The following is a 19958-nucleotide window of genomic DNA, read 5'->3' on the forward strand; positions in this document are numbered from 1 at the left end:
AATTCCAGGCTGCAGCTGTCACATTCTTCCCATCATCCTGCTCCCTTTTCCAACCATCTCACTGAGCTTTCAGGGACCCTTTACTGCACCAGCACTGCCACTTTTTCAGTCCATTCCCATATCTTGAAAAAAAATTAACACTCGGAATAGTAATAACACTACTAGTAGTGCTAATAATACCTTGCTTCCATCCTAAAGCTCCTTTATTTTAAAGACAAGGTAAAATAAGGCAAAGACAGCAGAGTTAGGTGATGCAGAGATAAGTCTAGAATAATGGATGTTTCCTGTAGTGTTTCTAATGAACCGACAGAACAATAAGGAATCTTTGCAAATGCTTTATTGAGAAAGATACTGCCGAGACATTGCAAAGAAAACCTCCTCCACACCAAAACTTAAGCTGCTTGAAGTGCACCGGGGGATTTTCCAGACTAGGGAGGATGTTGAGGAGAAGCAAGCAGCGGGGCTGTGGCTCTAGGAGGTGGTGTTCCGGCGGGGCATGTTGCAGTGGGCCAGGTCGTAGCGCACGCCGAAGCGCAGCGAGTCGCGCTTCTTCGTCGTGGGCACCTGGTACGTGTTGGGCACGAGGCGCTTCTGCGCCTGGCGCGGCAGCCCCGACTGCAGCATCTGCGTCCGCGTGGCCCAGCGCAAGCCCTGGTGGGAATCCTGCCCAGGAAAGCGGAACCTTTGCCAGTCCTGCCTGTACGCATTGAGTCTGGCCACCGGGTCAGTTCTCCTCACTCTCTCGGCCTGTGGAGCAATGTAAGCGGGCACCACGGGCGATCGCTCGCGGGGCATGGCACGCTCGGATACAGTATTGCTCCCAAAATCCCCCAGGAGAGAGTAGGGCCTGTCCTCAAGGAACCACTCATCATCCTCATAGTGCAGGAAGTCCTCCAAGTTGCCGCCGGTGGTCTCTGTTCCCCCTTCGGAGATGGCGTCCTCCATATAAGTCCTGGAATGCCCCAGGTTCCACGGACAGGTGTTTATATCTGACTTGATGCTCGGTGACTCTTCGGAGACCTCCACCCTTCCATCAGGTCTGTGCCTCAGCACCTTCCTCTTCATCACCAACCTCCTCGCTTCCCTCTGATCCATGGGAAGGTCTGACTGTGTGCCAGAAACGATGGATGAGTCAGCATAGGGATCATCCTGGAAACACGATGGCATGTCGCTGTATCCCTGCCAGGAGCTATGCGGGCTCAGATCAGCTGCCAGCTGCTCCCTGCGCTCTGCTCTTCGCACCTTCTCCATGGTTCCCACCAAACTGGGTGGATTCTGCAGAAAAAGAAACCAGGGTTAATTTACTGCAGTACATTCAGGTTGGCTAAAGATGTCAAAGGGGTTCTGATGCTCAAGTTTTTGGGTTGAGGGGTGTTGATTTAGGTTGGGGGTGTTCTCAGTGCACTGCTAAACCTCCTGCTGCCAGCAGAAGGCTCTTCCCTACAGTAATACAAACACAACTCCTAAATTCCTGCTAGAAAACTACACTAAAATTAATTATATGATAAATTAAGTGCTCATGGAAAAACAGAGGGCAGGTTCCATGCACTGGGTGAGAGATTAATGGTCTTTCCTTGTACCTCTGCTTCTAAACCCACAATATTGAGTCATAATTTAATCAAGAGACATCCAAGAGGTTGTTTTACTTCCAGAGGAGGGAAGGGCTCAGTGCAGCATTACAGCGACCTGTGTGGGTCGCAGCTGGTGATAGAGAGACGGTGAATCTTGTTTCTTGATCAGAAGGCTTGATTTATTAAGATATGATATAATACATTATGACTATACTAAATAGAATATAGAGAGAGGTTTGCAGAGCTGCTAGCTAAGCTAAGAATAGATAGAAAAGAATCCCAAACAAAGTTGTGTCCAGGGACTCAGTCCCCTGGCTTGCACCGGTGATTGGCCCTTAATTATAAACATAGAAAATGAGCCAATCAAGGTGAATCCTATTGCATTCCACAGCAGCTGATAACAATTGTTTACCTTCCCTTCTGAGGCCTCTGCCTTCCAGAAGACACAGAAATCTGAAAGAAAGGATTTCTGTGGAAAAATGTCTGCGACAGTGCAGTGTGTTTAGATGCTCATTTATGAGCCTGGTGATAGTAAACCTCCAGCCCTGTGACAAAAAGGGATCCAGACACAGATTCCACTCTCAGCACAGGTTTGGGATCTCTTTAAGGCAATTTGAAAAGCCGCAAGTGCGCTGGGAGCAGTGGGAGCAGATGGCAGGGCGGGATGAGTGGCAGCCGTCAGCGCGCTGTCTGCAGCGGGGATGCAGGTGTGAAAACGACAAGGGCTCCGTGACGGCTCGCCGCGAACGTGCTGCTGCTGACGGAGCAGATCCCATCAGCTGGGGGAAGAGGAGTGATTGAAGAGCCCAAAAAAAGAGATTTGAGTGAAATGAAGCTAAGCACCAGTGGCCCTGCCCTGTCTGTGCTCTCCTGGGAACACCAAGGGGCTCAGACAGTAAAGACTGACTCTGTTGGTAGCAGTTATTTTGCAGGAAAAGCCGAGAGATCTAATAAAAACCACATAAAAATGCAAATCCACCATTTTTTTCTTTCCCTGCAGACCCTAAGGATCCATCAGCAACAAACTGACACTCCAAGGTGGCGGCTATGGCTGAGGAGAGCACGGCTACTGACCACGAGCAGCTCCTGAGGAGGGTGCAGGAGCTGGAAGTGGAGGTGAAGCGGCTGCAGGAGAAGCTCCAGGAGGACAAGGAAGGTGCTGGGAGGAGAGAGGCTCCTCCAGCCTCTGGGAAAGCCAGGAAACGCCAACAACGGCCCTTTGATTTCGCTGCCCACAGCCGCAGACACGTGGCACTGCGCATCGCCTACCTGGGCTGGGGCTACCAGGGCTTTGCCAGCCAGGAGAACACCACCAACACCATCGAGGAGAAGCTCTTTGAAGCCCTGAAGAAGACACGGCTGGTGGATGACAGACAGACGTCCAACTACCACCGCTGCGGGCGCACCGACAAGGGCGTCAGTGCCTTTGGGCAGGTCAGCAATCCTCAGTGGGGGCTTCAGCATCTCCTGAGTGGGGGCTTCAGCATCTCCTCAGTGGGGGCTTCAGCATCTCCTCAGTGGGGGTTCCTGTCGATTTTCCTTGGGAGGATAGAGACCTGATGGGATTACTGCTTGGATTTGTTCCTTAAAGCCATCAGCTCTTAACCCTAGAAGTGAACCTGGCAATGGCTTCCTGCATGTGCAATGATGATTTCAGGCCTTTGAATCCGTTTTAGTGCCATTTTCCCCCCATATTAGTTGTTTTCCAGGGCCCTGTTTTAGGAGGATAAAATGTGTTTTAGGCTGCAGATTCCCCAATAGCTTGGTGATGCCCTGCCCTCAGCAGGGCCCTCTCAGCTGATTTAACTTGCCAAGCCTACAAAAACCCAAAATCTCTAGGAACCAGCTCACTTCCTGCAGCATCAGGCAGCTGAATTCCTGCACAGAAGGGTCTGAGGGGAGCTGCAGCCAGCGGAAGGGAGCGTGGGAGTGGGAGCTGGAGGGAGGGAAGCAAGCTGGCCTGCTTGGTGGGCATGGAGCCATGAGCCTGGCTGAGATGCTGGGGAGAGAGCAACCTCGGTGGCAACCATAGGGCTGGTTCTCCTTTCTTCCCTCCCAGCACAGAAAGCAAAGCTGGTGTAGGCTTAACTTCAAATGGCTGCTCTGCTCTCCTTCACAGGATGAGCTACACGAAATCAGGGCATTTGGTGCCTTCTCTTGCACCACTTCAGCACACGGCACCCACAGGGGGAATGAACTTGTTCCCGCACCAGGCTTCCCGGCCAGCCAGGCTGTTACTGCCTTCGAGTCATCACCTCCAGCTTGAGAAAAAAAAAAAAAGAAGCACATTACAACCCCGTGACTAAAGATGAAGCCGTTCCGAGACTGTGCTACGTAGGCAGCCTGCAACTTTCCCTGTTTTATTAATGGAATCCATGGCATCTGCTCGGGTCCTCAGAGGCACTCACAGCTCTGCCATGGCAGGATTGCCTGACTGAAGCCACCTTCATCTGTAGGAGATCCTGGATTTATTTCCCAGAGGTGTGGGAAGACTTGGCTCCCCACGCCGCTGCGCCCATCCATCCGCGCTCTAATCGTGCCTTTCCTCACTTCTGCAGGTGATCTCCCTGGATCTGCGCTCCAGCCTGCCGGAGGGGCAGCAGCTCAACGGCCACGAGGCCGAGGGGCAGCAGGAGGAGCTCCGCTACACCCACATCCTCAACAGGGTGCTGCCACCCGACATCCGCGTGCTGGCCTGGGCGCCCGTGGGGCCGGAGTTCAGCGCCCGCTTCAGCTGCCTGAGCCGCACCTACCGCTACTTCTTCCCCTGCGCCCAGCTGGACGTGGCGCTCATGGACAGCGCGGCCCAGCGCTACGTGGGCACCCACGACTTCCGCAACCTCTGCAAGATGGACGTGGCCAACGGGGTGCTCAACTTCCAGAGGACGATCCTCAGCGCCAGAGTGACCTGGGTGGACGGGGGAGGAGAGGCCAGGCCACGGGATCCCTTCCGGCTGTGCCAGTTCGAGGTGACGGGACAGGCGTTCCTGTACCACCAAGTGCGCTGCATGATGGCCGTGCTCTTCCTCATTGGCCAGGGCATGGAGAGCCCGGATGTCATTGATGAGCTGCTGAACGTGGAGAAGAACCCGCGGAAACCACAGTACAGGTAGGGATTGGTCTGGAAAACACAATGGGCTGCTCTTCAGAGAAAGAGCTGGGCCTGGAGTGCTGCTGGCAAGCCATGCCAACACATGAAGCAGTCTCATGCATGGAAACAAACTGCCAGTGGCCTCACTGGAATGTATCCACAAGGATCTCTGTTTTGTTGCTCTTGAGCAAAGTTTTGATAGCTGTACTCCTTGGTATTTGGTGAAAATTAAGTTACTTATTACTCAGAAAGGAAGTTCTGTGAAGGTTAGGGCTGGTTTTGGCAGATCTATTGTTCTTGAGCCTTTTTGTGGTTCCTCCTCCTTGTCCCCAGCATGGCGGTTGAGTTCCCCCTGGTCCTTTACAACTGCGAGTTCCCAGACCTGCAGTGGCTCTACGACCCAGAGGTGCAAGGCTTCAATGTGACACACTTGCAGCAGCTCTGGGCCAGCCACGCCATCAAAACCCAGGTGCTCCGGGACATGTTGGCAGGCCTGGATGCTGCTCCCGTGGCCAGCAGAAATGGTAAAGGGAGTCTGGGGGGAATAACTTGGAATGCACGCTGACAGACAGCAGGGTTAGATGGGATATTGGGAAGAAATTCTTCCCTGTGAGGGTGGGCAGGCCCTGGCACAGGGTGCCCAGAGCAGCTGTGGCTGCCCCTGGATCCTTGAAGTGTTGAAAGCCAGGCTGGACAGAGCTGGGAGCAACCTGGGATAGTGGAAGGTGTCCCTTCCATGGCAGGGCACGGAACGAGATAAGCTTGAAGGCCCATTCCAACACAACCATTAAGGGATTCTGGGAATTACAGAGGATTAACTGCTTTGAAAAAGAAAAAAAAAAAGAAAGGACGGGATAATTAAATGTTGTTTTTCCATGATGTCACAGGTCCAGAGAGCAGCCTGGTGCCCTGGGGTGAGCTGCAGCCCCCACTCCACAGCCAGATCAGCGGCTTCGTGGAAGGGGTCCAAGCCCGCACCTACAAGCCCCTGCTGGCCCGGCCCCGGTGCGAGGGGCTGGAGGCGCGGATCGAGCACTTCGTGCGGAGGGGCCGCATCGAGCCGCCCCAGGGGCCGGGGCTGCCGGGGGACGGGGCCGGGGAGCCCCCCGAGGGCAAGCGGGGCAGCAGCGGAGCCCCCGAGCAGCAGCCCAAGAGGATCTGTATGGACACCGAGTGACGGGGCACCTCGGCACGAGGGCAGCAGACACTTCACCCTTTTTTTAAATTACTGTAATTGAAAAAAAAAAAGTTTTTTCAGTGCTATTTTTTATAAATGTCAAGAAAACCGGCGTAGCGGTGGTGTGTTGTGGTTTGGGGGCAGTGGGCTCAGCGCCCCAGCGCAGTGAGGCAGCGCTGAGGGGATGGCTGAGGCTGTGCGGGCTGGGACCCCCCACCCCTCTCGCTCCCCGGTACCTCCGACCCGGCCGCGCCGCTCCCGCTGCTCCGTTGTGCCCGCAACTGCCGCCGCGGTTTAAACACCCCCGCGCGCCGCCATTGGCCAGCGCGGGTGTCGCTCAGCAGGCGGCACCTTCCCATTGGGCAAGCGCTCCGCGGTGCTGCACCCGCGGCGCCGCCATTGGCCGGCAGAGGGACGCGGAGAAGGAGGCAGAAGATGGCGGCAGGCGGCGGCGCGGCGAGGCGCTGTTGGCGGAGCGGCGCGGGGCTGGCCCGGGCAGTGCGTGGAGTCTGCGGGAGCGCACGGGCGACGGCGGCTCTGCGGGCAGAGGAGCTGGCGGAGCGGCTGCGGAAGAGCGAGGAGCAACAGCGAGAGGTGAGCGGAGAGCGGGCCGCTGGGCCCAGCGTGTCCGGACTACAAGTCCCGGCGTGCACAGCGCGGGCGGGCACGGGGAGCGGGACTCGTGGTGAGGAATCGGGTGGGATGGGAGCAAACCCGTCCAGTTCCGCCCTTGCCAGGGGCAGGGACACCTTCCCTATCCCCGGGTGCTCCCAGCTCCTTCCAAACCCGGCCTTGGGCACTGCCAGGGATGGGGCAGTGCTCTGGGCAACCTGTGTCAGGGCCTCACCACCCTCAAAGGGAGAACTTCTTCCCAGTATCCCTTCTTAACTCCGTATTTTGTCGGTGTGAAGCTGTTCCCTCTTATCCTGTCGCTCCAGGCCCTTGTCCATAGTCCCTCTCCAGCTCCCCTGGAGCCCCCCTTAGATACTGGAAGGGGCTCTGTGCTCCTCTCCCTGGAGCTTCTCCAGATAATCACTCCTATCTCTCCCAGGCTGGCTCCAGAGCAGAGGGGCTCCATTCCTTGCAGCATCTCCGTGGCTCCTCTGGGCTCCTCCAGCAGCTCCAGCTCCTCCCTGTGCTGGGAGCCCCGAGCTGGGGGCAGCTCTGCAGGTGGGGTCTCACCTGGGGGGCAGAGGGGCAGAATCCCCCCCTGCCCTGCTGCCCAGGCTGGGGGTCAGCCCAGCACAGGGGGGTTCTGGGCCAGGGCCTGTCCAGCTCTGCCCCACCTGCACCCCAGGGGCTTCTCCCAGAGCTGTTCTCCATCCCTCCATCCCCAGCCTGGATGATCCTGGGGGTTGCCCTGGCCCAGGTGCAGCACCTGCCCTTGGCCTTGTTCAACCTCATGAGATTCCCCAAGGCCACTGACTGAGCTTGTCCCGATCCCTCTGGATCCCAGGCTGTCCCTCAGGCATGGAGCAGGAGCTCAGGGAAGGCGAGCACGTTGCTGCAGGTGCCAGTGCAGGTCTGTGTGAGAGCCAAGAGCTGTTTAAACCCCACCACTGGTGTCTCCTTCTCTCCTCAGATCCCCAAGGACCCGACGCAGCGATGGCTCCGGGAACTCGCTGCAATGAGCCAGCAGCTGCAGCAGGTTCACCCCAACGTCCTGGCCAAGATCCTTAAGCAGAGAACTCTATACCAGAATGAGGAGATTGTGGTGATAGACAAACCCTACGGGCTCCCTGTGCACGGTGAGGGCGAGTGGGGAATGGAAATGGCTCCGTGGTGCTTATGGTGATCCTCTGTCTCTGCTCTTCCTGTGCTGGGGTTTCCTTTCCCAGGGAAGGTTCCAGGGGCTTGGTCACTGTCAGATCTCGGCCTTCCCTGGCATTTTGGGCTGATTTAGGGTGCATGGGGAGCATAAGAAGTGAGACTCCTTGCTGCCCTGGGTCACACAGGCGGCCCCGGCATCAAGAACTGCATCGCTGACGTGCTGCCCATTTTGGCCAAGATGCTGGAGAACATGAGAGCTGAGGCCCTCCACCTCTGCCACCGGCTGGACAAGGAGACCACGGGTGTGATGGTGCTGGCACGGAGCAAGGAGGCAGCAGAGAAGATCCGTCTGCTCTTCAAAACCCGTCAGGTGGAGAAGATCTACTGGTAGGAAAGGCGTGAGTGAAGATGGGGCTGTTAAAAAAAAGGGTGAGGGGAAAATCCCTGGGGTGTGAGGATTTTGTAGAAGGGTGTTGCTTATTTCCCCCTTTCAGCACCATTTTATGGGACTGGGTCGTGGGAGAGGGGCTGAGGGGAGGGCCACACCCCACAGACCTCTGCTTTCCCTTTCCAGGGCAATTGTCCTGGGGGACCCAGACCCTGTTGAGGGCGTTGTGGAGATCCCCATTGTGGAGAAGGAGGTGAAGAGCCACCAATCCCACTACAAGGTGAATCCTGTGTTCCCTCAGCCACCACTCTGGCCAGGCAGCCCCAGCATCCCCTCCTGTGTCCCCTAACTCCCCTCTCACCACCCTCAGATGACGCTGGCTCCCAGGTTCCGCGTGTGTCCGGAGGATGGCCGGGTGGTGAAGGCGCGCGGGGATCGGCACGCCGAGCGCGCGGTGACGCGGTACCGCCGGCTGGCTGCTGCCTCTGCCTGCTCCCTGCTGCAGCTGCAGCCCATCACCGGTGAGTGGGGCCTGCCCGGGGCTGGATCTGCTCCCTGCCTGTGGCAATCCATAAAATCACAGGGTTTTGGGAAAGCTGCAAAAGGCAGGCTTCAGAGGCAGCAGAACTGGGGTTAGAGCTAAGCAGCAGCCGTGAGATTGGTCAGCAGAAAAATTATTTAAACTGTAGAAAAGCAAAGACAAATAGAACAATGGTCTGTGTATTAATGCTTGTCTAGAATAACTCTCTAAGCTACAGAAAAGTTTATCTAGCAAAATATTAGGAAGTTCTAAGCTTAATAATGGAGCTCTGTGCATTGTGCTTTAAGGCTTACAAGCAGGTATTGTATTGGAAATAAGCAAGCGTTGTTTTAACCAAAGATACGTGTGCTTATAGTGGTTAGACAGAACTACTGTCAATGTGCTTTTGATTTTTGTGATTGGTCAAGAAACTTATAAAGTGAGTTGTAACATTAAATTCTTGGTGTGCTGCCTGAGATGTGAGCTGGTGGCATCTTCCCATTGTCATAGCCATGGAATGAGACTGATGCTGGAAAATAAAACAGCTCAAGGCACGTTCATAGCAGTCCTGTCCCATTTGTGATTTGTACACAGACCCCTGCTGGCGTCACTGTGCAGTCAGCAGCAGCTCTGGAAGGGAGAACTTGTCATTAGACAAGACTTTGTCCCATTTCTAGGACAAAGCTCTGGGTGCTGGCTACCAGTGATTCCAGCATGGCTTTGTCCAGCACTGAGGGTGAGGCCTGGCCCAGCTGGATGTCAGCTGTCTCTTCTTCCCCTTTTCTCCTCAGGGGTGAAGCACCAGATCCGGGTTCACCTGGCCTATGGCTTGGGATGCCCCATCCTGGGGGATCACAAATACTCACATTGGAGCAAACTGGCGCCCCAGGTAAGGCAGGTCTTGCACTGGGGAGCAGCTGGAGCTGGGTACGGCCCCTTGTGTCCCCCAGCTGCTCGTGGGCTGGGGATTTCAAGTCCCAGCTGGAAAGCTGCAGTTTTGAGGGGAACATTTTCTGTCCTTGCTGCAGAAACTTCCTGAGCTCACCCTGAGGAGGCTGAAGCTGGAGCAGAGCAAGGCTCGGCACCTGCCCCTGCACCTGCACGCCCAGCGCCTCTCCCTGCCCCTGGGCCAGCCCTTGGACTTTGTCTGCAAGCTGCCCCTCTTCTTCCAAAAAACCCTGAGGAAGCTGGAGCTGGACATCCCCAAGGACTGACGAGGCAGGACTGGAATGGTGCCATGTATCTCCGCACCTCCAGCACGTGGCAGCAGCTGTGCCCACCTTGGAGCCAGTGGTGGGGTGAAGCCTGCAGTCTCTGTGCTAGTGCTGAGTGCTGGATTCAGAGTGGGTGCCTACATGGGCTTTTGGCCCAGGAAAGCAGCTGGACATACTGAGGAGCCTCTAGGAGAGACAAACACGGCTGGGTGAAAGTTGGGCTTTGCCTGATTTGTGCTTTGAACTTGTCTGTGAGCAATAAAGGTTCCAGTTCCCTTGAGGGAAGGTGGTGTGTGTCTCTGTGCTCTGGCTGGGTGGGACTCAGTCCCTGTGTAGCTTTGAGCAGACCTGGTTGCAGCCCCTCCCAGATTTTGGAGCTGTTGTCTCTCCAGAGTTGTTTGGCTCAGATTTGGAGAGTCTCTTCACTGGAAAATCCATCAAAAGTGCAATTTGGCAGTGGCTGTGGTATTTTTTTGCTGCGTTGAGAGACTGCACAACACGGAGTTGCTTGGCTTGGCTGGGCTGAGCAGCTCTGACACTGCCCCTGCTCTGTGCTGCCAGCAAGCAGCCTTGGTGTGAGTTTCTCAGCACTGTGCTGCTGGGAAACTGTTCTGTAACTGCTCCTTCAGTCACCTATTCCTTATTTTTAGAATCCCTTATGGGGGTCCCCTGCTCTTGGGAGCTTTTCTTGGGGCCAGATTCTTCTGCCTGTGCCCTGAGAGGGAGGAAGAGGAGGGATCGCTGATAAGGGGTGTTGCGGTGTGTGGGGAATTGCGGATGTTCTGCCTCACTATTACCTCATTTGGTGTCTCCTGACCTGTCTGAGGAGCTTGGAGCTGGGCAGCAGGATGTTCTCTGGCCCCTCTGGCTGGTTTGGATGCTGCAAAGGGGATTTTATACCCCCTAGGGCCACTGTGTACCTGGCTGGGGCTTTTTGCTGTGGGAGGGCCCAGTCCCCTGGCTCTCTGCTGAAAATAGCTGGGGACCCCCATGCCCTGAGGCCACAGCGCCAGAAATCTGCTGGCTGATGAGAGAGGGCGGTAAAACCACGGGGAGCCGGGAGCGGCCGCGGCCGGGCAGGAACGCTGCCCTGCAGGAATGCTGTCAGGGAGCAGAGCTGCGGTGCTGGGGTGGGTTTTTTCTATTTCTGCTTGTGAAAAGGTTTCCCCTGTAATTACGAGGTGATTTAACGCCCTGCCTGAGCTGTCGTTCACAGCTGCCGGACACAGCGCTCAGGCTCTCGGCAGGGACTCCTCAGCCCGACAGTCATACCTCACTCATCAGTGTCCCTTCCTCACTTCAAGATGTCCCTGTCGCACACGGCTGCCGAGTACATGCTCTCTGATGCTCTGCTCCCGGATCCCAGCAGTTCCCGGGCCAAGGGCTTGCGGCTGGAGCTGCCGAGCGATCGCCTGCTGAAGTTTGTCACCGTGGGGCTGCCCCTCTTCCTCGTCTCGCTGGCTTTCGCCCGGGAGTTCTCTGCTGGTGAGTTGTGGCTTTTCCAACGTGTTCTCCACGTCGTGGGCAATCACCAGAGGTGGTTTGGTTGTTGTGGCAAATCCCTTGTGTTCTTGATGGTGTAGTGATCCGAAGCGGAACAGCCTGGAACAGTTTTAGGAGCTGTTCTGCCTCATGGGTGTTTATTGATTGTTTTTAATGGATCATAATTCAGTGGGAGAGCGTGGGAACAGCTGTGCTAATCCCAGGAGCAGCACTGAGTCAATGCCCAGCCTCGGCTGCTTGTGCCCAGCACCTTTGGGTGCCATGGGCTGGTTTCCAAGGAGGATGAAGAGGAGAGGAGGGTGCCAGCAGCATGGAGAGATACATTGTGACCTCAGGCTAAATCTGGCCTTGGCCACCATCTAACTGCTCTCCCTGAGGGTTTGGTTTTACTCCAGTTTCTGGCTGGTTAGTTGTTAGTCTGTAATTCCCTACACTGTGTACACACTGCTACACACAAAGGGTTTGTGTTTGGGAAAAAATGGAAAAGTCCTGGCTAGAAACACAGCAGCTCCAAAACGACCATGAAAAAGGCTTTTTTTGATTCAAAGCAATGCCTGAGATGTAATTACCCTCCCGTAAGGCATTTGCTTGTGGCTTTGGAGTGTTCCTCCACCCTCCATGGCTGAGATTTGCTCTCCTCCTCCTCGCCCCAGGCTCCCAGATCAGCTGCTTCTCTCCCACCAACTTCACGGGGAAGCAGTCCGCCTACACCGACACGGCTTGCTGGGACTCCCTCATCCACCATGGCTTCGATGCCGAGGGACGTGCCATCACCAAGTCCCTCTGGGCTCTCAAGGTAGGCTCAAAGTCACCTCTGGGTGCCCCTGCATCCCATCTGGATGTCCACAGCAAGAGCAACTCCACATCCTCCGTGACCATTCGTGTTCTCTGCCCAGGCCTTCCCCTACTCGCTGCTGGTGGTGGCGGTGCTGATGTACCTGCCGTACCTGCTGTGGCGCTATGCTGCTGCCCCCGCCCTGCACTGCGACCTCCTCTTCATCATCGACGAGCTGGACAAATCCTACAACCGCTCCGTGCGCCTGGTGCAGCACATGAAGAAGGTGCAGCAGGCCAGTGCTGAGCCAGAGCAATTCTGGGAGGAGTACGAGAGGTGAGGCCAGGCCAGGTCACCGTGGCCCTTGGAGTCCCTCCACCCAGGATGGACCTGGGTGAAATGGGGGGTGGCTCTCACTCCCCCTGTGTCCCTCCACCCCCAGGGCCCGCCGGGAGAGGTATTTCGAGTTCCCGTTGCTGGAGCGGTACCTGACCTGCAAGCAGCATGCCCACGGCCTGGTGTTCATCTACATCCTGAGGAACCTACTCCTGCTCCTCTTCTTGGCTGCCACCTGCCTCTACCTGGTCTTTCTCCACCTTAACATCTTCTTCCAGGATGAGTTCAGCTGCTCCATCAAAACGGGGTTGCTCGAGGCAGAGCCGCACATCCCGTCGCTCATCCCTTGCAAGCTGGTCTTCTTCTCTGTGTTCCAGCTCATCAGCCTCTCCGTTGGCAGTGTCTATGTCCTCCTCATCCCCGTGGTCATCTACAACGCCCTGCAGCTCTGCCAGTGGGACAAGGGGCTGCTCTCTGTCTATGAGATGCTGCCTGCCTTCGACCTGCTCAGTCGCAGGATGCTCACCTGCCCCCTCAACGACCTCAACGTCATCCTCCTCTTCCTCCGTGCCAACATCTCCGAGCTGACCTCCTTCAGCCGCCTCAACGCCGTCAGCGCCCTGAGGGAAGCCACTGCCAACAAGGAGGACATTGACACTGTCATTGACTTCATGACACTGCTGGCTGGGCTGGAGACCACCAAGCCCAAACACCAATCCTGCGCCCCCGAGGCCGAAGGCAGCACAGCCCTCTCCAATGGTGCAGCCCTAGGTAGGCTTTTAGGGCAGAGACAGCTTCCTCCCTCTTCTCTTGGCTCCCACACCATAAGATCCCACCCTCAATATGTGGCTGGACCACCCTCAATCCTTTGCCAAGACTTTAAGGGGTTTGGGGCATAGCTGGGGGTCACTGTGAGGGCTGACAAATCCTGAAAGGGGTTCTGGCATGCAGAGTGTGATGCTACTTCGATCCAAAGTGTGGGCAGGGGTTGCTATAGGAACAGCAAGCCAAGAGATTGCTGCTTAAATCCAAGCTCTGGGCAAACTGCAGGGCTGGGAGGGTCCCTGTTTTTGGCAGCTTATCCTGCTGGGAGTGGGGTTGGGAGTTTCAAATCCTGGGGGGCTGATGCCAAGGTTGCCATGCCTGCATCCCTTCTCCTGTTCATATGGCACTGGTGGGCACAGTGGTGCTGTGTGTGGAGATGGACATGGGTTCCAAGATAAAACCACATTCCCAGGACCTGCACTGCTCCCTCTCCCATGTGTCTGGGGAGCTGGATGCCTCCTCTGGGGTCTCACAGGGACCCCTGGTGCCCATGGCAAGTGGTTTGCAGGCTGTGGGAGACAGCCCAGCCCCACAGGTAGGAGCTGAGAGGCCTGGGCTTCACTCCTGGTCCTAAACACACAGTCTGAATTATGTTTTAAAAAATCCACAGACTGAGCTGGATTCTGCATCCTCGTTACTATGGCAACCCAGGGCCAGCACAGCTGGCTCCTGGGCTAGTTACTCGGTGCTGGAAAAAGCCCAGATCCCAGTCTGCCATTGCCCAGCTAATTAACTGCTTGCTCTTCCCCCTTGTCTAGAACCAAAGCCTGGAGTGGAAAGGATGGGAAAAGCCTCACGGGACTCACTCGGCTCTGCCTGACCCAGGAGGAGGCAGCAGGAGGGATCCTGTCATCCCAGGATCCACTCTTCTGACACAGCTCTACTGCAGCAGCCAGGCTGAACCCACCTGTGCTTCCTGCACAGGGCCTTCCCCTTCTTTTGTACATTTGTCCAGCCAAAAAGGGTTAAACAATCAATATTTTGTGCAGAACCTCTTGGGTCTCTTATTCTAAGCACTGGGTGCCACGCTGTGCCTCTTCCACACAAATTTCCCTGCTCTTTTGGCAAGAAGTGGGGCATGGAGGATTAGGAACGCTCATCTGAAGGAAAAAAAAAGATCTAGGAATAAAATGAGAGATCCAGGAATAAAATGAGTTGGTTTATTAACTTTTTATTAAGAGAGGGAGGTGGAAGGCACCCGCAGCCCTCCACAGTTCCCTGTCCCAGCCCAGCCTTACTGTTTGGCCATGTTTTTTTGGCAGAGCTCCTCTCTCCCCCTCTCCACCCTGCAGCTGGAAGCTGATCCCTGGATCCTGTGAGCACCCTACCCTGGGGATCAGCAGTCCATGCCCAGAGAAATGGGGTGTCTGGGGGGCCAGGACCAGCTCCATAGGCAAGGGAGCAGCAGTGAGGGGTTCAGCTCCCATTGGTGTGTCCTCCTGCTTTGCCTTACATAATTTTTCATATATTTAATTGTAAATTGGCTTTTCCCCCTTCCCCCCACCCTGCAGCCTTGGCTTGAGTCCACAGAGGAGCTGAAAACTTGTTTAATTAATAAGGGAGTAATGAAGTCTCTGATTCCATGGCTTGGGAAGGGACAGTGCCAGGAGCCATGAGTGCTTTGCCAGAGCTCTGAGCTCACTCATCTCCCTAATTTAGGGGGAACCCAGAGCTGGGGAGGAGCAGCAGCTCCCTCCCTTCAGCAGTGCTCCCTGCAGGGACGGTGTCCAGCAGGAAGGAGGGTGCAGGCAGCCCCTGGGAGTTGTACAGGGGACAGGCCAGGTACTCACAGGGCCACTCAGCCCAGGCATAGCGCAGCCCCAGCACGGGTGTCCTGCAGCCACTCAGGGCCAGCGTCACCGTGTGGGACCTTACTGCCACCACCGGTGCCAGCAGCCACTGGCACGGGGAGGCCGGGCTGGAGCAGCACACCTGGGGAGCAGAGAAACCCCATCAGTGCTGCCTTCCCTTCTGCAGCTCTTTGGAGAGGATATCCCACTCCTCACCTCAAATGCCTGTGCGTCCCTCTGGCGCCAGATGAGCTCCTGGCTGTAGGTGACATTCAGCAGCCCCCTGGTCACCTCCAGGACAGCCCTGGTGGGAAATGGTCCCTGGAACACGAGGCCCTTGTCCCCATAGGCCACAGCCAAGGCACCCAGCAGCAGTCGGTGAGCCACGCTCTGCTTGTCCCGGGGGTGGACACTGCGCAGGAAGAGGGGAAAGATGGAGCTGGAACCCAAACCCTCCATCCCTACACCCTCACCCCAGCCCAGGACTCACTCACCTGCCATAGGGAGAGTGCTCATCTCCCAGATCCATGGCCACAGCCATGAAAGTGCTGGGCATCCTGGCATTGGGAACAACGCCCAGGTCGGCTGTCTGGTGCCAGCGGAGCCGGGCAAAGCTGTCATCTGCACTCTCACGGCGGTAGGTGGACAGCTGTGAGGCACAGGGGACATGGGGGGCTGGCTCAGATCCCAAACCTGGCCACTGTGGTCCTGCCTGTGATTTTCAGCACTTGGCAGGATGCATTTGTGTTGACAGCATCCTTTCCCTGGGCATCCCCCAAGGACAAGGGAGGATGTCACCCCTCTCACCCCCCACACCTGCACAAAGCCAAAGGGGAGACGTGGCTCCGTCTGTCCGGCTGATCCGCTGTGGAACGCCCAGCGCCAGTCAGCAATGAGTGCAGGGAAGGTGCAGTTGTACTGGTCTGTGTTCAGCAGGGTATTCTCCTCACCTGTCCCCAGAAAGAAGGGCTGGTGAGAGCTTGGTGGGACAGTGGGGGCTGCTCCACCCCAGGGGACAGAAATGGGGGCTCACCCTGGTACCAAGCGACGCCCCGCAGGGTCATGTTGAGCAGTGGGTGGATCATGGCATTCCAGAGCACCGAGGGCGTTTTTGGGCCAGAGGGATGCTGATGTGGGGAGGTGCTGGAAGACAAAGCTAGGTTTAAGGGGGGCACAAAGCCCATGGCAGTCTTTTGGTTAAAGCAAGCACCACGGCAAAGGGAGATCTGGGGTCCCTCTCTTCTCCCTTTACCCACCTAAGATATGAGTGCTTATGCTCTTGGCATAGGAGGGGTTTTTATCCAGAGGGGTACAATGATGCATAGAGGGGGCTGTGAGGCTCTGGGAGAAGAAGTGAGGTGGGAAGGGATGAGGATGCTCCGCAAAAGCAGCGTGGTACAGAGCAGGAGGCGTTTCCACAGCACCTTCTCTCACCTCCCTGTGTCCTCTGGGAGCCCACATGCCTGCAGAACCCGGCGGGAGGACCAGGCCTCGATGGGGGTCCCTCCCCAGGCCACCTCCACCAGCCCGATGGGGGTCCCCAGAGCCTCATACAGGGAGCGCCCCAAGAGCCAGCACACGGCCGAGAAGTAGGTGAAATTCCCGTGGCCCAGGATTTCTGCTCAAGAAACAGCAGGCTGCAAAGGGAAACAGTGGGAAAAAACCCATTTCCAAGCTCTCTTCTGGAGGCACATTGCACTCACCAGCTGTTGGGATGGACCATGGCAAATCAATCTGCTCCAGGTCCTCCAGCTCCACGCTGGAGCGGGCAGGCGCCGCAGCAAAGACGCGGACGTAGGGATAGCGAGCGGCGGCAGCGAGCTCCTGGCTGGCATTGGCCACCTGAAGAAGGGCCAGGAGCATGCAGGGTGCTTCCCTGCCTCATCCCTACCTGGTCTGCCTGCTCTGTGCTGAGGGGCATTACCTGCAGGACTGTCATTTGCATGTTGCTCTGCCCACTGCAAAGCCACACGTCTCCAAAGTAGATGTCCCGCAGTGTCACGTTCTCCAAGCCCTGCTCAGCTGTCAGTGCATAGGGACCGCCCCGATCCATTGGGTTCAGGACAGCTCTCCAAGTCTCAGAAGGTCCTGGAGGAAGAGGATGGTGCTTATCTTCCACCACCCTTATGAAGGCCTCAAGACCTTCACCAAGATGTTGGATGAACAGCCATAAACCAGTGGTGAAGGACAGGCAACAGGGAAAAGCTTCTCCACCACAGAGACAGGTTGAGGAAACAGATTTCAGAAGCCCTCTGGCATCAGAAGGACCTTTCTCCTGCAGGAATTTAGGGGTTAAAAAAGAAAACCTGGAAAACAAATGTGTGTCAGAGCAGAAGCTGCTGGGAGGAACTGGGATTACAGGAGCAGCTTGGTGTGTGTGACACTGAGATGTCTCCAGCTAATTTTAGAGGCGCCAAATCGAAGCGTAAAGATATTCTGCTGGAGCTTAGCATGGATTTTCTGGCTGGATCCTGCAGATCTCCTGGATTGCTGCTCTCCCACAAGACACCCCCAGGCTCTTCATCTCATGGAGATGCCCTTGGGCAGCACTTTTACCCTCCAAAGGTGATGAGCTCCCTCCCAACTCTTCAGGTAGAGATGTAGCTGGGATTTGAGGTGCCCCTGAGCCTTCCCAGCTCCAAGAAGTTTCTGCTTGCACAGGCAACATCCTTTGGGGCTTAGAGATCCCACAGGGCAGAGATCAAAAGAGAACCTGGAAGAGCTCTGGAGGTTCCTCAGACCTGGTTTAGACAGGGAGAGAAGGTAAATTCCCCTTGTCCCCTGCACAGCCTCTCTGCTGGGCTCAGGCTGTGCGGTGCCACCCACTCCAGCAGCAGCTCCGCTCCCTCTGGGCGCCCACGGGAGCCACTGCTGGCAACCACAGTGAGCAAAGGCTGCACTGCTGGGGAGGGGATGGCTGAGCCCCCCAGGTCCCCTGGAGAGGGTAAAGCACAATGTCACCAGCACCTTGCAGCCCCAGGGCAGCAGTGTGACAAACACAGGCGTGGTGCCAAACCCTGTCTCACCCACCCCACCACTGGCTCTGATCTGGGCTCAGAGCAGTTCTTTGGCCACCAAAACCATCGATTTCTAGTGAAAGTCTGGGACTGACCTTTAACCTGTGCTGTTTTCTCCATGATGACGAGGCCACTGGCACCTGAGAGAGTCAGGGTCACCATGGCCCCGAGCTCCCCGTGGCCCCACACCACGGCCCCCGAGGGCTTCTGCTGCAGCACCATGTGGTCACCATAGTAGGAGGCAAAGCTGAGCATCCCCCCTGGAATCAGCAAACAGTGCAAACATCAGCTCCCAGAGAAAAACACCCTGACCCCCTCTTAAATACAGATTATTTGAGATCCCACCTAATTTACAGATTCCTGGTCAGCTTTAAGGTGGTTAAAACCACCACAGAGCTGAGGAAGAGGCAGAATTTAAATTCCACAAGAGGGAATTCACCTCCTAAAATATAGAGACCATGTTGCATCTTGTATTACATGGATTTGGGCACAGATTTTGGTAAAAATTCCTCTAATAGCAGCATGGGAGTGCCTCTCCCAGCCCAGCCTTGCTAATGAATGTTCTGATGTATTTTTACCTTGGAAAAAGGTTTGTCAAGGGGTGGGATAGAAAACATCGGGTGTGCAGCATTGGCAAAGGCACCTTCAGTGGGGATGGAAGGAGAAGGCTCAGCCCTGGCACCCCCAAAAGCCCCATTTTTGCAGTGTGAAAAGAAAATAATATTTGAAAAGGGGGTGAGAAGGAATGTGTGAGGGGAGATCTGGGCAGAGAACCCCAGTGACCAAAGCAGAGCTCATGGAGCCTCATCTGCTCTGCAGCTCATCCTAGGCTGGGTTTAGGGAAGGAAAGGGAAAGGGAAAGGAAAGGGGAAAAGGAAAGGAAAGGAACGATGTTCTTGGCCCCTCAGGAGTCAGCTGCATCGCTGGTCCCGCTGCCTCATGCCACAAGGCTCCGGGAGTTATATAAAAAACAAGTCGGAGGAGAAAAAAAAGCCTAAAACTGAGACGCCAGGGAAGAGTGGAAGCTATAAAAAGCAGCTGGGAGGAGGGAAGGGAAGAAGAAGGGAGGAGGGAAGGGAGGAGAGCCCACGAGACACCACCAAGGAGCCGCATGCGGCTCCCACCTTACGTAAAGCATCGTCCCACGGCAGCAGAGCTGGGCCAAGGGCGTTGGGGAGGGGCTGGGGGTGTGAAGGGCATCAAAGTGGGACTCGGGGGATGCAAAGGGCATTGAACTGAGGCTTGGGGGGATGCCACGCTTGTCAAAGTGGGACTCAGGCTGTGCAGAGGCTGTCAAACCGCGGCTCTGGGAGTGCAGAGGGCATAGAAGCAGAGCTTGGGGGTGCAAAGAGTGTGAAAGATGGGTGGGGGGTAATAAAGGCATCAAAACTGGGCTAAAGGGGATGCCAAGGGCCCCAAAGTGGGGCTCAGAGCAGTGCCAACCTCATCAAAGAGGGGCTGGGGGTTCAAAAGGTATCAAAGTGGGGCTGGGAGGATTTACAGGAGGTGCCAAGAGGGGCATCCGAAAAGGGGTTGGGGAAATGCCAATGTACATACGAGGCTCGGAGCGCGCAAAGGGCACCAAATCAGGGCTTGGGAGGGCTTAGGGAATTCCCTCGGCATTGGAGCCGGGCTGCTGTGATGCCAAGGGTTCTGGCGGTGCCAAGTGCCCCGAAGTGGGTCTCGGGGGGTCTCAGGGGAGGCTCGCTCCAGGGCCCGGCTGCAGAGGATGCCCGCGGGGCTGGGGGCAGGAGGGTGACCTTGCCCAGCCCTTTACCTGCGGCCGCCGGAGCCAGAGCCAGCAGCGCCAGCAGCGCCCACGCCGCCATCCTGGGGGCACAGCGGACTGCGAGGGCGCCGGGACCCGCGGTACTCCCTGGTGCTGCCCGGTACGGGCCGGTACCGCCCGGTACCCTCCGGTGCCCCCCGGTACCCCCGGCCCGCCCCGCCCCTCAGGCGGGCCCGGCGCGCGGGGGCGGGG

At 56.5% G+C, this 19958-nt stretch overlaps 5 protein-coding genes across 6 annotated transcripts; 3 read left to right on the forward strand and 2 right to left on the reverse strand.

Moving 5' to 3' along the window:
* Nucleotides 1-338: 338 nt before the first annotated feature.
* Nucleotides 339-6272, reverse strand: HYLS1 (HYLS1 centriolar and ciliogenesis associated). Its single transcript, XM_058041326.1, has 2 exons — nt 6076-6272; nt 339-1275 (listed from the first exon to the last, which is right to left on the reverse strand). Exons 1-2 carry the CDS (start codon nt 6196-6198, stop codon nt 472-474), a joined length of 927 nt encoding a protein of 308 aa, XP_057897309.1. The 5' UTR covers nt 6199-6272; the 3' UTR covers nt 339-471.
* PUS3 (pseudouridine synthase 3) lies at nt 2405-5951 on the forward strand. Its single transcript, XM_058041323.1, has 5 exons — nt 2405-2481; nt 2572-3005; nt 4130-4680; nt 4996-5186; nt 5550-5951. The coding sequence occupies exons 2-5, from the start codon at nt 2619-2621 to the stop codon at nt 5837-5839; spliced, it is 1419 nt and encodes a 472-aa protein (XP_057897306.1). The 5' UTR covers nt 2405-2481; nt 2572-2618; the 3' UTR covers nt 5840-5951.
* Nucleotides 6202-10966, forward strand: RPUSD4 (RNA pseudouridine synthase D4). 2 transcript variants are annotated; one of them, XM_058041325.1, is made up of 7 exons: nt 6202-6433; nt 7422-7587; nt 7795-7996; nt 8184-8277; nt 8385-8518; nt 9309-9406; nt 9546-9638. In XM_058041325.1, the coding sequence occupies exons 1-7, from the start codon at nt 6275-6277 to the stop codon at nt 9554-9556; spliced, it is 864 nt and encodes a 287-aa protein (XP_057897308.1). In that variant the 5' UTR covers nt 6202-6274; the 3' UTR covers nt 9557-9638. The 2 variants fall into 2 exon arrangements, with proteins under 2 accessions (XP_057897308.1, XP_057897307.1); XM_058041324.1 differs by having other exon boundaries at nt 6204-6433; nt 8368-8518; nt 9546-10966.
* A 57-nt stretch (nt 10967-11023) lies between these two features.
* Nucleotides 11024-14158, forward strand: PANX3 (pannexin 3). Its single transcript, XM_058041414.1, has 5 exons — nt 11024-11216; nt 11888-12030; nt 12131-12345; nt 12452-13116; nt 13929-14158. Exons 1-5 carry the CDS (start codon nt 11036-11038, stop codon nt 13988-13990), a joined length of 1266 nt encoding a protein of 421 aa, XP_057897397.1. The 5' UTR covers nt 11024-11035; the 3' UTR covers nt 13991-14158.
* Nucleotides 14159-14325: 167 nt separating this feature from the next.
* On the reverse strand, nt 14326-19891 carry SIAE (sialic acid acetylesterase). The gene is made up of 10 exons (XM_058041413.1): nt 19755-19891; nt 18073-18237; nt 16885-17048; nt 16664-16802; nt 16395-16578; nt 15994-16103; nt 15777-15910; nt 15455-15609; nt 15177-15372; nt 14326-15102 (listed from the first exon to the last, which is right to left on the reverse strand). Exons 1-10 carry the CDS (start codon nt 19804-19806, stop codon nt 14821-14823), a joined length of 1581 nt encoding a protein of 526 aa, XP_057897396.1. The 5' UTR covers nt 19807-19891; the 3' UTR covers nt 14326-14820.
* Between the last annotated feature and the right edge of the window lie 67 nt (nt 19892-19958).

Source organism: Melospiza georgiana, chromosome 27 (assembly GCF_028018845.1).
Source record: "Melospiza georgiana isolate bMelGeo1 chromosome 27, bMelGeo1.pri, whole genome shotgun sequence".
Lineage (NCBI taxonomy): Eukaryota > Metazoa > Chordata > Aves > Passeriformes > Passerellidae > Melospiza > Melospiza georgiana.